Below are 16,611 nucleotides of genomic sequence, written 5' to 3'. Positions count from 1 at the left end.
CATGTTATAAATGCGTAGTAGCATGCGACCTTCAAGGCCCAGACTGGCACGGCAACCATGACGATCCTGACCTATTTCTAGATGGGAAAGGTCACACAGTATGCAGGTCTGCAATTAACGACTGACAGGCTCAGCTGAAAAAATGAAAATAGAATACGGAAGATAATGAACGAATGAATTAACTTGCAGCTCTTTACCCACATGTGCATGATCATCAGCTTTATAAGTATATTGTTTGTGGAGTAAAACGGAGGTTCAATCCAAGGCCTATCGCCAATTGTGTCTAGTTAATCCCGGAGCTACGGAGTAATCTCGCATGGATCTAAAAGAAAATCCAGTTTATACGAGTCTCCATCTGGCGTTGATAGGTTTAATCTTTTCCGGGGGGCCTGAGATCGGTTCAGGAATGGAATCTATTGGGGATTGGTTGAGACATGGAGAAATCTCTTCTCGTTTTCGCTTCTTGTTTCGACTTTGGGCTAAAAATAATAATAAAAAACAAAAGCAAGGCTAGGCAGATTGAAGGTAGGCGAGACATGAAGAACTCCATAGCAGGGCTAAAAGATCCGACAACACATTGCATTATTCCCGAGGAACGAACCTTACCTTCAGGGGAACAGACTGGTCAAGTCCAGAACTTGATGTGGGGAAGGGGAAGAACAAGGCACTGCATGTCTGAGCTGAATACGGGGTACAGCGTGTGTATGACGTATACGGTATTTTGGATTACTCGGATACTTGTATTTACGTGGTTTCTTTCAAATACCGCGTAATTTTCATTTACCGGTTCATACACCGTATGGATTGTCCGATTTCGGGTTTCAAGTTCTTTTCCTCTGTTTTCTTTTTTTCTTTTCTTTTCTTCTTTTCTTTTTCTTTTTGGTTTCTATTCTTTTCTATTTAATTTCTTTTCTTTCTTTGAGTTAATTATTTTAATTATAATCCTTTGCCAAGACATCGAGTTTTGTCCGCTGAAATGATATGATGCTCTAGCCCGTGCATAACTGCCCTACAAACTAACTAGGCGAAATCCGATACATCTCGAGAGAAACACGACATATTCATTCTTGATATGATATGTTCAATTAGTCCCTTGGAACAAAATCAGAGAAACAGCCAAGGCCCATCGGGTAGTATAATTGCCACGATATGAATCGCATGGCTTTGGCACACATGGCAACATATCTGCTATCCATACCACGCTGGCTCCACCGGGTCTGTTCCATCGGCCAGCCAGCCGTGCATCTGTTAGCTTATTCTTTTGCATTCGAAAACTTTAGTGTGTGCTATTTTTGCCTTTTAGAGATCTCTACCTCACTAATCGCCTAGACACTTGTTTTCTATCCTAAACGGTCCAAAAGAGGCGAAGCTACCCCGTATACACATTTTTTTCTTTTAATTTTCTTTCCGTTTTTCCTGCCCCTGACAATTGAACAAGGGAAATCCTGGGAGGCAAAATTGTCTTGTTGTACTTGACTGATGCGGCTTGGAGAAGTGGATATTCACTTTAGCCATTCTTCCCCCCACTAATCTTTTACCTTATCACCTTGTCGACACTTGAGCTCCCCGGTGCTCTCTTTTCTTGACATCGACATCTTGGCTTTTCGCTGAACACAGCAGTCACTCGTTTAAGCATGTCATTATAAGCATTTGCATTTGAAGTCGCATCTCCACTTGGCCGGTTATTCTAACCTCGTGCCTCTTATATTGCGCTCAAAGACACATCGAGTCGAGGACTCAACCTCCCGACGTCATGGTAGAATATCTTCCATTCAAGCCAGATCCTCTTGGCTGGAATGGCATGAAAGAACATTGGTGGCAATTCGTATGTTGATCCTGGTCCTCTTTACAACTTGACCTTTGGCGCTCTCGTTGAGAAACAAAGAAAGATATGCTGACCATCTCCCTTAGATGTACATTGGAGTGTTGATATGTACAGTCGCCATTGGCTCTGCCTCAATTGTATATTCCGGAGGAAGGAGATTTATCAAATACTATAAGGTATGAACACCGACAAGCTCCTCCCCTCTGCTCTATATACTAATTCCAGTCTATTTAGTCGAGACCGCTACCAGACACCTTCCCTTCGAGTGTATCCAACCGTATCGCCCAGCTAGCCAACCGAGAACTCAACTTGATCGAAAGACGTCCGTGCGCGGGCAAGCCCACGAGCTTCGGAGTATACCTAGGAAGCTTCGAAAACCCACCTACCGTCTCGCAAGAAAAACTTTTGCAAGAATGGGATGTCTTGGTTGTGGATCCATTCCAGTCAGGTGTCGCCAAAGCTATTTCCAGACACGAGCGCAGCCAGGTACTCGGACGTATTGATTTCGGGAAAATCCTTCCTCCAAATCCATCAGCCTTGGCCGTCATCGAAAAGATCGAGGAATTGCTCACAAGCGGATTCCATGGTACCGCATTTTCCGGTGTTCTCCTCGCAAATTGGGAAGATGTGCTCCGTCCTACCGCTCGCAGAAAGCTCCTCGAGGCCATCAGCGGTCTCGGCCTGGCAGTCTATCTCGAGACTGAGCCACCGCATTTCTTGAAAGACCGAAAGGCCGTTCAGAGCAGTGCCGTGGCGGGTTTGGTCATTCGAAACGCTAGCATCATGCCTGAAGGCGAAAAGCGGGATTATTTCCAAATGGTCGCACTCCAACCAACACTCAAGGCTTTCGTTTCTGAATCTTGCATGAGAGACTTTGTCGTAATGTCCTGGGAAACCGTCGACGACAATGTCACTATTCCTAATGCCATAGTGCGCAGATCTATCCAATGGTGCGGTTTTTACAGTGCAATTACCTGGATCGGCACCGAAGCTGCTCTTCACAATGCGGATCTTAACGTCGCGACTCTCGAACCTCTTCCCGCGTTCGGTTGGTTGAAGGAAGCAGAAATGATGAAAGCTCATGATACCTGGCGTGGCAACCTGAACATAATGCCTTCCCCGGATAACAAGCCTGGCTGGGATATTCTCAAGCCACTTTTCCCTGCCATTGATGCGCTACTGAAGTCATCGGAATACGACTCCAAGGCCCCCGATAGCCCGACTGGTCGCCTGCGTGATCCTCCTGAGTGGGTCGCACAGGTCAAGTCGCAGGGCAGTCCTCTCTCTATCTCCATGTCAGGGCTGGCCTACAACTCGCTCGGTTGCTTCCCTCTCGGTTCAGACGCGACCCCACTGGCCTTTGCAGAAATCGTCCAATCTCAACAACGTCTCAAGTCTCTCAGTCTTCTTCATCCCGTCCCGACACCCAAAATCCAAAGTATTGGAGTCCTTTTGAGTAAATTCTATGACTCTCTGGATCTCTCTGAGGATGGAGAGCATTTGGCCAACACCATCAAGGAACTTTCGAACTGGGCATCCAATGATCTGTTGCACGTGAATCTCTGTCTCGATTCTGGTCTGCGCAAGAGCTCCGATGTCCGATTTTGGGCCGTTTTCGATATGGATCATGATGGTATCGAGATTTATGTGTCCAAAAATGCGCAAGGCCTGGCTGGAACTATTCTTCACACCTTCCTCTCGGCAAAGGGATTCCCTCGGCATGTTTGCCTCGAGGCTGAGGCGACCTTCGCAACCTGGTCCCAGGACGTGTCCCGCGATACTGGCCTTCCCCGTCGACTGATACAAGATATCGATGTTCTCAGCCCCGAAGAGCGCCTACTTCTCTTGCAGCACCTCTCTCTGACCGATTCTCACAGTGAGGTATCTGTATCCATCTGCGCATACATTCGCAAGCAACTGGTGGATGCCCCTTCTTTTGCTCAGTTGAAAGCACTGAACACGGTTGGGTATCTCAGCAAATCTACCCCTCCTGATGATTTGATCAGGTCGCGTATCAACTGGTACCTGGATCAAGGATGCACATACCCGTCTCTCGATGTCTGTCTTGATCTTTTCCATCAGGCCGACAGTGTGCTCTCCGATGTTTTGCGGTACCGCCGCGAGGACGACCTTGCCGCCATTACTAATGGTCTCTGCTCGCTTCTTCAAGGTGGCTCCGTTGACGCATACGTGGATATGATGGCTCTTGCGCTTTTCAGTGCCGCAAGACAGGGAGCCTTCGATGAGATTTACACAGAAGTGACTGATCGGAATCCCCTATTCAACAGCCATACCGATCAGGCTGCCGCCTTCGCAGAGTCATTTGCCCTTGGATCGCGATGTGAAGCTTACTTCGACGTATCTCCCAGCGTTTTCGGAAAGTTGCTATCCGACCGGTTCAGAGCTTACTACGGAGACCATCAGCCACCAAACTGGATTAACGGTGCTCCGGAGCTCGCTACATCCTACGCCGGAGCTCAGATTGATGTCAACCCCGATGATAAGCCTAAGGTTATGCCTGCATACCAGCAATTCACATTCTTGAGTGTCTTCGCTATTCCAGCTCTGATTGATATTATCTTGCTTACCTTGATTGGCCGTGGGCTCTATCTTTCTGCTGCCATGACTGAATATGAACAGGACAGTGCAACTATGGCGCTGATGATCGCTCTGCTGCTTTCCGGTGTAATTGGTACCTGGATTGCATGTGGTGGCCCGTACTACCTCATTTCGATGGCCTTCGCAGCAGCGAACATGTTCGTTCTCATTCGCCTGATCGCTGGTATTGCCTTCACTGTGGCCGCTGGCTTGATCGGCTTCGTTGCCATTTCAGGTGTTCGAGGCCCTCGCGCTGGTATCGTCTTCTACCTCTACCTGGTCGCTCTGACAACCTACTTCTCGACTTTCGCCTCGCTTGCAAGCTTCAGTTACCCTGGCACGTCTTTCTTGTCTGGTCGCAAGTCAATCATCATGTCCATTCCGATCCTGTTCTTGTCGCCGATCATCACGACCTGGACTGGCCACGACTCGGCTATCTATCTCGCCGTTATCTATGTCTTCATTGGTGTGCTCTTGCTCTCTCTTCGTTCGGTTACCTCCAAATGGGTCACTTGGTACCAATCCGTGCGCCGCACCGATGATACTGAGATCCGCAAGTGGTATCTCACTGCCTATGGAAATGATGACGAGAAAGTATTCGCGAACATGAGTGACCCGGCTGCCCTCAAGCTGGCTAGAGAAGCCCTGTTTAAGGACGTCTTGGCTCAGACAAAGCGTGGAATTTTCTCCAAGACATCCAAAGACAAAATGGTCGTAGAGCTTGCCCGGGACTGGGAGTCAACCAATTTCCTTCTCGACTGGTACTGTCGCCATGCAGATGTTCCGAGGCCGATTCCGTTCAGTTCTGGTTGGAATATTCAAACCAAGGTCGCACTTGACACCCTGCGTAACTCTCAGAAAGGTCTTCGTCTGCACAACGCATTTGTTCATTGGCGTCAATCGAGCAAAGAGATGGGATGTGGTGTTCTGTACTTTGTGCTTGCACTTCTTGACAGATGGGCACAACTGCTAAGTGGCAATCGCCTGGTTGGTCTCCTCCTTACCGGGTTGCCTGATCCTAAGTTCACTCCTGAGATCAATAATGCTAATCGAATGGCTGTTGGCTTCGCCCTTGCCTACTATCTGATCGGAGCCGTGCTTATTGATACCAAAGCCCAGGAGCTCCATGATGCCCTCGGTAGCAAAGCTCCTATCTCCGTCAGATCTGCAAAAGACATTCGGCTCGCTCAGAAACAAGAGATCCAACTCCGACGCAAGGTATACTGGCGGGTCCTTTTCAGATTCCTCTTGTGGCATGTCTGGAGTCTTGCGGTTGCTACTGCCCTCATTTGGACCTTCCAAGCTCCGGTTGAAGGCATGATTGTTTTCTTCTCCTACGTTCTCGCCTACACTGGTTTGATCTGGTACCAATACACGAAGATCTTCACGGGCCCTCATGCGCTGAAGCCTCTCATCATTGGTATCTGTATCGGATTGCCAATCGGTATCGCGCTCAAAGTCTGTCGGCCGAATTCGCTGTACTCGCAGATCATTGGACTCGGCTCTGCCACCTGGACCGTTGCCTTCCTCTCGGTTTGGAACGCCAAAATGGGTATGCCACACAAAGTGGACTCTCCGGTGGAACTTGGCCGCACCTTCCATGCGTTTACGACACCCTGGTCGGACCCCGAATGGTCCCAGCAAGAGCTCCAGACTTTCTTCGAAAGCTATTCACTGCTTCCTTCCGATTCCCGATTCAAGCTCAATCCAGGTGTCCATCCTGGTGCCGAAATCAAGAATGCTATGTTGTCTTGCAGAGAAGAACTTAGGATCGAAGAGGCGTTCCCCTGCTCCAAGAATATTGTCAACACCGCCATCTCATCATGGGAGAAGGGCGACATTGTCATCGAGCTTGTTTCTGCTGGCTCTCTCGGTCCCGGCATTCGAGCTCTCAGCTGCAGTACTGGAAACCAATTGAAGTTGGCCATCACCGTGGGAGGGCTCCTAGACGAGCGTCTCGATATCAGTGCAAACTGTCAGATTATTGCTGAAACATTGCTTCATGCCGTCACAGAGCTTATGCTGGGCGTTCCTCATGAGTATGCATCATTGGCGGGATCGATTGTCTCCGGTGGAGTAACCCACACAATGGCTCGACAGCTTCGTGAGGAGGCCAACACACATACGGTCGTACGCTGGGCTAAGAAGGAACTCCTTCGGCAGCTTTGCCTTGGCTTCGAGGCTGATCTCCATTGGGACAAGCTGCCAAATGAGGTTCGGGATGTGCTGCTGAAGCGTTGCCTGGGTCAACAGTGCAGCCTTTCCAATACCCAGCGCCAATGGCTCCAGCGAAATCTTTGCACATTCGATACTGATGACCTCAATATCCATGTTGCTCGTTGCAATCTTGGCGCAGCCACTGCAGTTAGCATTCTCGACTATGCTCACTGGGGAACTGGAGAAACCGCTCTTCCCAAAGTATCCGAGACTTCGAAGTACATTTCCTACATACCTCGGAAGCTCCCGGTCGCATTGTCGCTACTCCGATCACCAGCTAGCTACATTTACCACAAGCTGGGAACAATTATCAAGTTCTGTGTGGTAGCTTCAGTCGCAGATCCGGAATTCCAGAGAGAGTTCAATCATGTCACCAAGGACCTTCCGAGCGTTGTCCGTGTGCCGACCGTCTTCTTATTGAATATGGTCTGGGTTTATTCCAAGCTCGTTCAAGACTTGGGCTTGTCATTCTTCCTCTTCCATGGCCGCAAGAACGTCAAGCGGCTGTGGGAAGAGACCAAGGGCATGACGATCCATATCAAAAAGAGCCGGATCATTGTCCAGAGTCAGGACGGCACCTTTACAGCATTCAGGCACCACGAGATTGATGGCACTTTCAAGATCTACCACTACGCTGGCGAGCATAGCACTGAGCCCAAGGAGGTCAAATCCCTGAAGTTCGTCAGTACCTTTTCGGGTGAGATGTTGCTTCTGGTCAAGCAGGAGTTCAAGGACGGCAAAGTGATCAACGAATACCACTACGACTACCGATCTCCGACAAAGAAGAGCTTCAAACTTAGCAAATCCTCAAACCGCATTCCGCTAGGACGACGTTGCGTGTCCGGAGCAAACCATCTGCAAAGCGTCCAGTACAACCGCAAGGGTCTTATCGAATCTGGTTCGTACATGAAGGATGGCAATCTTATCCGCTTCAAATACCACTATCGCAAGAACCCCCGTTTCGGTGATGAACTGTTGCGAGCTGAGTTTGTCTTGTCCCACATCAGCTGTACTGTGTCTTGGTGTGCGCCTCCGCGTCGCCATCCCGAGAAGGTTGAACGCTGGATTCCTCACTCCAAGGTCACCGAGGCCAGCTTTGTCCAAGGCGCCGATGTTTATGAAAGTCGTTGGCTGTATGATCACAAGTTCCATCCCACCATCTTCACCACTATCAATGGGCAGAAGATGCAGACTCCACCGATGATTGAGCACGATTATCTGGGTGTACTCTCCAAGCCAAAGTATACCAGCTTTGTGCATGATAACCCCTTTGTTTACTGCGACAGTCTCCAGTCAACTTTCCTTACCCGGACACTGGGCCTCACGAAGAAGCGCTTTGTTATGTCAACTTCTCGAGCTCGCTCCTTGATGTGGAAGGCGTGGAAGGATCGTGTTGACTTCGATGCAATTATCGTTCGCTGGATGGATGACCGTATGCTGCGCAGAGATAAGGTTCTTCACCCTTACTGGCGCAGCCGTGACTGGGGAAATCTCGCGGCTGCAAAGAAATACGTGGATCTCCGCGCTGATGCGATCATGGCCAGTGCGGATCTGGACGACAACATTTCCAGCTGGACCCCACTCGCTGTTAAGCTCACCGATCTGCTCAACTTTGGCCCTGGAGGTGATGCTGTTGTTAACACTCGCTCCAAGAACTTTGGCACCGATACCGAGAAGACGCTCCATGTCATGGCAGCCGACAACGGTACCTGGCCTAATGAAGGTGGTGGTGTCTCTGCCTGTCGAAGAGATATGATTAACTCTCTGCGAACCATCAAATGGCACATGATTTGCGAGTCTGCCAACGATTTCGGTGTTCCAAAGCATCAGACCGAACAGAACATCCAGTCTCTGAAGCTCATCCCGCTTTGGGGTATGGACTTCCTCACTCCAACTCACGGTTTGTTCCATAACAAGCTGGATGCTGAGGTGGACAATGTTACCTCCGCGAGCGAGTACGACATCAAGATGAACTTCATTCCGATTCTGACAGCTTTAGTTAAGGGTGCCCGTGCAGTTCATCTTTCGAAGGCTGATATCCACCAAGCGACTCGAGCACTTGTGAATCTGAACACATACTTCCAGGAGTCCCGTCATTGGACTCAGGTGTGGAACACTGAAATTGTGAAACAGAGCTGGCGTGATTTGTGGCTGACCCAGGAAATGCCAAACACCATCCCGTCATCCGAGTGGTTCGACACTGAGCTTCCTACCTTGACATCTCTCGATGTCGCCCTGGAGCTCTGGTACCGCTATCTCTTCATCTTCTCGATCCCGGTTCCTGAAAAGATCCCTTCAACCTTCCAGGCCTCACATCACAGTGTCAGCGCCTCTTACGGTGTTGTATGCAAGATCAAGCGCAATTGTACCTTGCAGATTTGGGATCACGCTATCAGTTGGCGTGAAACCAATCTCTGTTTGTCATCTGCCTTGTGCAAGCTCTCGCCATTTGTTCGGAACGCGCTACTTGGATTGATGCGAATTACCTCCGTCTTGACCCTTCACCACGCAGACATCATCCTTCCCTGTGCCGACTTCTTCAACCCCGGTTGGGAGGTCGAGATTGGTACCTGCCAAGGCACGATTGAGCACCGAAACACTTTCCGCCGAAAGATTGATCCTGTCGTTAACGGTATCACTGACATGCAGAAGTTCTCTCCAGTCAAGGAAATCAAATCCGAGCGTCCGACTGTGACCATGTTGTCCCACGTTTGGTATGCCAAGGACATCAAGACTGCCCTTCTCGCTGCGGATATCATCATCAACCAGTGGAAGTTCGACGAGTACCACCTGGACATCTATGGCGCTATTGACAAGGCTCCGACTTACTCTACTGAGTGTCAAGAGATCATCGCATCAAAGGGTCTTCGTGGCAGAGTCACACTCCGCGGAACTGCCGACCCCATGAAGGTCCTGGAGAACACCTGGCTTTTCCTGAACTCATCTCTGTCTGAAGGTCTTCCTCTCGCCCTGGGAGAGGCTGCTCTGACTGGAGCTCCCGTCGTCTGCACTGACGTCGGTGCTTCCCTCCGAGTACTCAGCGATCCAGATGACTTCTCCCGCTTCAGTGCCGTTGTCGCACCAAACGACGCGCTCGCTCTAGCAAAGGCCCAAATCGGCATGCTTGCCATGCTTGGCGAATGGAGCAAACACAGCGAAGACACAAGCCCCGCCCCAGTCCTGACTTCCCACCCCACCCCTGAAGAAGTAACAGCCATCACCCGCCGTATGTACGAGAAGAGCGAGCACCGTCGCAAACTCGGCATGATGACCCGCACGATTGTCCAGAAATCCTTCAGTGGCGACCGGTACCTCCGCGAGCACGAGCAGATGTTGTGGATTGGCAAGTCGGCTAAGATGATGGCCAGCCGCGCAGCAGGCGACCCGATCGAGCCCACCGATGTGGCAGCCGCCATCGAGACCGGCGTCGACGAAGAGATCATCACCATCCCGCGTGACGCGGTGAACTCCTGGCGCTCGTCCGCCCAGTCCGGTATCTCCACCGTCTACAGTTCTATGTCCCATATCCCCAGTCGCGGCGGCTACCACCGTCCCATGTCTGACATCTCTGCTATGAGCATGAGCAATGTCTCCACGGATACCGAGTCCTTCGCTCGTCTGCCTGTCTTTGCGCCAAGGACGACCGTGCTGTCCCCGGGCAGTAAATCACCCATATGGACCTCCAGCCATCGGCTGTCTGTGCTGAATGCCCGTCCGACCCTCTCTCGTCCTCAGTCCTACGCGCGCTCCGTCTCAACTGTCGGTCGGGAACAGCTGCGTGGCTTGCAACGTGAAGACTACCTTCCTTATCGAAATTCGGATGTCAGTGTCGCCAACAGAGAGGATTTCCTTCGGGCTGGCGGGCTTTCTCCTGGCGCGCGCTCTCCTAGTCGCTCGTCTTGATTTAAGTTTTATACACACACCCTTCCTTCCTTACCCTACTTGCACATACTGCATTTCATTCCTGTATATTTTTCGCGTTTCTGTTCATACTTGCATTATTCGGTGTCTTGGTTCCTGGAAGGAACCATAGGAAATGTTTCAAAAGCCCTCTGTTAATATGTTTGTCTGATCTTTTTCCTATCAATTTTGTTGACGTGTTGACAAATTGTGGCATACCTCAGCGACTACAGTCCTTCTATCATAAATTCTTAGTCTTAATGAGAATACAGAATCATAATATGCATCAATTGTTCCTTAATTCAAAGCTATATGTATCTAGCAGAATATATACCCAAGGGTGTACATAATTCCCAAAAAGCAAAAGTTTGCGTTCACGTCGACTCTTGTGGTTTCGGACTCGCGGTCCGATGCCATTCACCATTGAACGCATTGATGAGCCAGCTCGAGAGACCTTGATTCACGATTAGTCATGTCATATCATTTCCCAACCTTGGGAAGCCATTGAATGGGAGCGCGTCGGGAATTAACTTACGTTCATAAACAAGCGCATGCGCCCGGTGGAATTGTATACTATGATCCGAATCAGGGAAGACCTGCATGTCGTAGTTGTCAATATTCCTCAAATCCAGCTTGTCGATCAACACAAGGGTATTTTGAAGATGGACATTGTCGTCGGCAACACCGTGCATGATCAAAAATCGGACACTGTGGCCTAGGGCCATGACATCACTGATGGAGGCATTTGCATAGCCCGAGGGGTTGTGCTCGGGGGTGTGCATATAACGTTCTGTATAGATAGAGTCTATGAAGAAGGAGGATGTTAGTATGTGTATGTTGAAACAGAACAGTAGTGATCTAAGGAGCATACCATAGAACCTCCAATCAGTGACGGGTGCTACAGCCATGCCGTATTGGAACGTCTCGCCCGCATCTTGTTCGAGGACTTTCAAGGTCATGTAGCCACCATAGCTCCAGCCCCAGACGGCCATGCGGCTCTCATCCACGTAGCTCTTGCTAGCCCAGATCTTGGCCGTCGCGATCTGATCCATAGCTTCATAATGGCCGATATTACCACGGACAACACACCGGGCTTCTCTGCCAATGAAACCTGTTCCTCGACCATCCACAGTGACGACAATATAGCCCAGGCTAGAGGCGACATAGGTCTGGAAATCAATGGTGAACTTGCGGTCGACCGTTTGCGACCCCGGTCCACCATATAGGAAGAAAAGAACGGGGTATTTCTTTTCAGGGTTGAAGTTTGGAGGGCGGCGCTCTAGGACCTGGAGCGTGTAACCATCAATGGTTACATTGGTGTACACCTCCGTTGGAAGGGCGAACTCTTCGACCATCTTAGAGAGTTCAACGTTCTCCTCGATGAGGTTGATGAAGTCAATCTCGTCACCTTGGGTATTGATCACGGCCTGCCACGGTACTGATGGGCCTTTATAGCTGAGTAAACCATAGCCGGCTCCATGGGAGAATGAAACATCGAAAAACCCCGGTGCAGATGTATCCGTCAGAGGTCGAAGATCGGAGCCGTCCAATTTTACTGAGTATAGGTGACGCTGAGTTGGAGCCTCCTTTGTGGCAATGAAGTATACCAGACCCTTCTTCAGGTCAACAGCTGACGGTGCGTTGACAACTTCCCATTTGCCCTTGGTCAATATCACGGGCTCTGGGTTATCGAAAGGTGTGAAATAAGCCAAGTGATCATAGCCTTCATAAATAACAGTGTCGATATAGCCATCGTGTGGTCGACCAATTTTGGGGTCAGCAGGAATAACCCGAGTCGACTGTGTAGGCTCAACCCAGCCACCGTCCAGAGCTGCGATATCATCTGACCGCACCAGCTTGCCAGTTCGGGCCTTTGTGTCCATAACAAAAATCTTCACAACATCGCTCTCGCGGTTGGTCTCTCGGATTAAAACCTTGCCCTCGGACGCCCAGACAATCTCGATGATAATTCTTTCATCGTCGACAAAGTCCTCTGGCATGTCAAACGAGAAAACTTCATTTTTTTCGACATCGTAGAACTGCAGGTTGACAATTGGATTCGGACTGCCGGGTTTCGGGTATTTGATCTGCCTCACTTCGGGGTAATTTTTAAGTCCGGGCGGTGGCTGTTTGCCTGATGGCCGTGAAAGGAAGTATTGAATAGGATATTCAGGAACTGCTGACTCGTTTGTGCGAAGGAATGCGACAAACTTGCCATCATCAGACCACCAGGTGCCGGTGTTGCCTGCAAAGACTTCTTCCTCGTACACCCAGTCTGGAACACCATAAAAGAGGTTCTCGTCGCCATCCTTGGTGATAGGGATGACCTCCAAAGAGGCCAGCGTACGCAAATATAAGTTGTTCTCACGAACAAAGACAACCCCATCAGAGGTTGGCGACCAAGCTGCAAGCTGTACACGTCCACTCAGGTTCCCAGGATCTAGCGGCTCGGCCTTCTGCGTTGCCACATCGAAGATCCAATATTTCCCAAAATACGAGTGTCTCCAATTGGACTGAGTGTCAGTCATGACCAAGACCTTTTTCATGTTAGGACTTGGCCACGTCTTGACCGGTGGGATGGCCTCCCCATCAAACCAAATATACCCCTTCTTCATCAACACTCTGGTCTCAAGATGATCGACGCCGTCTTTACTACCGCTGATGTCTTTCACCTGCAAAAAAGCGTCTTTTTTCTCGTCCTGCTCAACCAAAAGACCATCCTCGCCGTTCGGGCCTGCAATCCAGGAGATCGCATGAGACTTCGGAGACCAGGTACCACTCAAGATTTGTTGCAGTGTCACTGGTTTCCCGTGGCTGGTACTACCAGTCGTCGAATCTGGTTCATGGACGTCCACGGTTGATGCAGACGAGAGCGCCGCATTATCGGGTCGCTTCTGCGTGAGGAACAGCACGAAAGAGAGCACCCAGCCACCGACGCAGAGAAACACCAGTAACCAGACGATCTTGCGCAGACGACCGGACGAGCTTGCCTTCTTCCCGCTTGATATAAGAGGCTCATCGGGGCCAGTTTCTCCTCCATCTTCAATATCCCGGTATCTGTCCCCTTCCCCTTCCTCCATCGGCAGCGTGTTGCCTCCCTTGTGGTTCTTCATGGATGACTCGGAGGGAATCGAGAGGCCCGAGTCGGTGGATATTTGTGAGGCGAGGGATTCCGACCGTTGTCGAGTCAATGGTACGGACTCTGAGTTCCCTTCATCTTCGAACTTTCCCATGGTGGCTGTCGATCGGAGTTAACAGGCGGAGCTGACGTCGATCGTCACTCTATCTCTTATCGCCAGCAATTCGAGCCGAGCGCCAGGAACACTGCTGCAATGACAGTAAGTGTGTTTATATATATATATTTATAGTCGCCGAATTACTGAGACAATGTATGGAAAAGCAGAGATCCTTTTTTCGAGGGCTGGCTTCCAAATGTCGAATATTGCGAATCAGGCCGAGGCCATCTCTTGGCGTGGACAAAGAGTCTATTCATTTGTTTAGCTTCGAATATCCTTATTCAGTCCCAATTTTGGTTAGATATTGATAGTGGTTAGTTCAGTTCTTATGAAGCCTTGTCGCTAATGCATATGTTTTATGGTATCATTGGCTGCTCATCTGGGCAGTTGGTGAGCGAAGTGTTGCTCTAACTATATATCTTAGGCCATACTTCTTCAATTTGAAAACTCCCATGTCAACATAACACCTCGAGCATATCTATAGTTACCCCGAGTCTCACTTTTCATTATAAAACTTGCGAGGATAGCATTGCAGGGATCTCGGTCTACCATATACATTGCACAGAAAGTGTATAGTCCAAGAGTGATTCTATGCAGGAACGGGATATTTTTTTTAATTACTCGTCACGATTAGATCGTTTTCCATCATACAGCTCACGCTAGCGGCCGCGAGGGCTTTACCGCGACAGAGCAATGTCATCAATTCTCATGATCATCTTCACAGTCTCCGCGGCCAGCTCAATCGCACTAGTGCTGACCAGCAAGGGTTGGAGGATATTCTCCTCTGTGATATCATCCTTCACACCACCGCTGCGAATGCTGACGCCAGCATTGTGCTGGCCCTGGGCGTGGCGGTGGCGCAGTTCAGTCACAACCTTGATGGAGTTAAGACCGGCGTTCTCGGCCAGAGTAGTAGGGATAACCTCCATGGCATCGGCGAAGGCCTTGAAGCAGATAGCCTCAGTACCAGTAAGCTCACGAGCACGCATGGCGAGTATGTGGGCCACTTCAATCTCGGGAGCACCACCACCTGCGATCATGGCACGCTTCTTGACGAGGCAGCGAATGACACACAGGGCGTCGTGCAAAGACCGCTCGGCTTCATCCAAAATCAGGCTGTTGGCACCACGCGCGACAATTGAGACGGTCTGGTTGTAAGAGGAAAGAGGAGCCTTGATACCGGTGATCTTGACGTAACGAGCACCGGAGGACTGGACTTCCTCGACGAGGTCGGCACTGCCGAGCTTGTCTTCGGTGAAGGAGTCGACATTAGCGACGGGCTTGCAGCCGAGACTCTTGCACAGGAACTCGACCTCATCGCGCTCGATATCCTTGATGGCGAGAATCTTGAGACGGGAAAGGAAGTGCAGGGAAAGTTCGTTCACAGCGTCACGGAGGATGGACTTCTGAATCAGAAGGACATTACACTTAGTCTTCTGGATCTTCTTGACCATATTGAGCATGTATTGGCGCTCCTCTTTCAAGATCTTGTCCATCTGGCGGTAGTCGTTCACCACGATTTGGTTCTCCATCTAGAATCTAATTGTCAATCTTGTTCCAGTAACAGTTTGAGGAGCGAATAAACATACGTCCGGCTTAGGTGGGCTCAGTTGGAATTGGATCAGACCTATCCGCGCCTTCTCGATTCTTGTGGGGCCACCACTGCTCTTGATCACGGGCTGGTTCAGAACCACGCCATCAACCATCTCGCTATCCTCGATTGTGCCGCCAACCTTCTTCACGATACGGATGTCCCGCAAGTCCACGTTCTCTGCGGTCTTCGGGTCACAAACCTTTAGGACGGAGTCGACTGCCATCGGGCCCAGAAGTCCGGAGTGCTGGGACACGATCTTGGACGAAAGCGAAGTAGAAGCGGCTTGGAGGAGGGTAGAACGATCGGAGAGGTTGATAGGACGGGACATGTTGTGGAGGATCTCAACGGCAGCACCGGCGGCTCTCTGGAAAGACTCCGCGATGACAGTGGGGTGAAGGCCCTTGCCTAGCAACTTTTCGGCAGCGCCGAGCAGACTGCCAGCAATGACAACCACTGATGTTGTTCCATCACCAGCTTCGACATCCTGCGCCGCACTCAGGTCGACAAGCATGCGGGCAGCGGGGTGCATCACGCTCATATCCTTCAACATAGTGTTTCCATCGTTTGTCTGCGGGGGGTCAGTTGTGGCTTCTGATATGTTCGGATTGAATTGGGCTGCATACGATGATGGTCCGTCCTTTGGCCGTTTGGATCTGGAGAGACATTAGCATACTGATAGAAGGAAAATCCGAGATGAACTCACCATCTTATCCATACCCCTGGGTCCCAAAGACTATATTCCTGTTAGCCCCTCATCTATGTATCCGCATATCGTTTGAGCAAGCGTACTGTTCGAATGGCATCGGAGACAGCTATGATACCGTTAGCATGGGCGCCTTTAACATCATGAGAATATACATACCCCGAGCAGCGAGAATGTTAGAGGCCCGCACGGCCATCGGCTTCTCCTTGTCCTGCATGCAATCAGAAATCAGTGGCCCACACACATCGTTTTGAGGCCTCGCACCTTGAAGGAGTTGTTGCCGCCGGCTCCCTGTGCTAGTACGGAGGCCATTTTGAAGATCGATATTCAAAATTAACCTTTAAAAATGAGTGAAAGGAGATAGTTGAGTTGTTGTGGTGGAGGACACACAGGAAATTCTGCGAGGTTCTGGGGCGGTGATGAAGCTTGGCACCTGATTAGTGAGGCTAGCTCGACCACCGCAGCTCTGCTACATCACCGTCCTTTGCTCTCCCAATACCCAACCTATCTATCTTATTTTCAACTTGACACCGCTTTA

At 50.2% G+C, this 16,611-nt stretch overlaps 3 protein-coding genes across 3 annotated transcripts; 1 reads left to right on the top strand and 2 right to left on the bottom strand.

Annotated features, from left to right (window-relative positions):
* Positions 1-1,753: 1,753 nt before the first annotated feature.
* On the top strand, positions 1,754-10,543 carry gtb3 (glycosyltransferase family 4 protein; the record flags this gene model as incomplete). The annotated part of the gene is made up of 3 exons (XM_057184204.1): positions 1,754-1,825; positions 1,912-2,001; positions 2,060-10,543. 3 exons carry the CDS (start codon positions 1,754-1,756, stop codon positions 10,541-10,543), a joined length of 8,646 nt encoding a protein of 2,881 aa, XP_057045654.1.
* A 371-nt stretch (positions 10,544-10,914) lies between these two features.
* dapB (dipeptidyl aminopeptidase dapB) lies at positions 10,915-13,773 on the bottom strand (the record flags this gene model as incomplete). The annotated part of the gene is made up of 3 exons (XM_057184203.1): positions 10,915-10,994; positions 11,076-11,345; positions 11,412-13,773. The coding sequence occupies 3 exons, from the start codon at positions 13,771-13,773 to the stop codon at positions 10,915-10,917; spliced, it is 2,712 nt and encodes a 903-aa protein (XP_057045653.1).
* Positions 13,774-14,453: 680 nt separating this feature from the next.
* On the bottom strand, positions 14,454-16,385 carry N7518_003275 (chaperonin-containing T-complex subunit CCT4; the record flags this gene model as incomplete). Its single annotated transcript, XM_057184202.1, has 7 exons — positions 14,454-15,308; positions 15,366-15,938; positions 15,994-16,023; positions 16,074-16,103; positions 16,160-16,182; positions 16,233-16,284; positions 16,338-16,385. The coding sequence occupies 7 exons, from the start codon at positions 16,383-16,385 to the stop codon at positions 14,454-14,456; spliced, it is 1,611 nt and encodes a 536-aa protein (XP_057045652.1).
* Positions 16,386-16,611: the final 226 nt, after the last annotated feature.

Source organism: Penicillium psychrosexuale (assembly GCF_028828465.1).
Source record: "Penicillium psychrosexuale strain IBT 29551 chromosome Unknown utg000002l, whole genome shotgun sequence".
Lineage (NCBI taxonomy): Eukaryota > Fungi > Ascomycota > Eurotiomycetes > Eurotiales > Aspergillaceae > Penicillium > Penicillium psychrosexuale.
The sequence above is the reverse complement of the archived record's forward strand: the minus strand, read 5'-3'. Positions and strand labels throughout refer to the sequence as shown.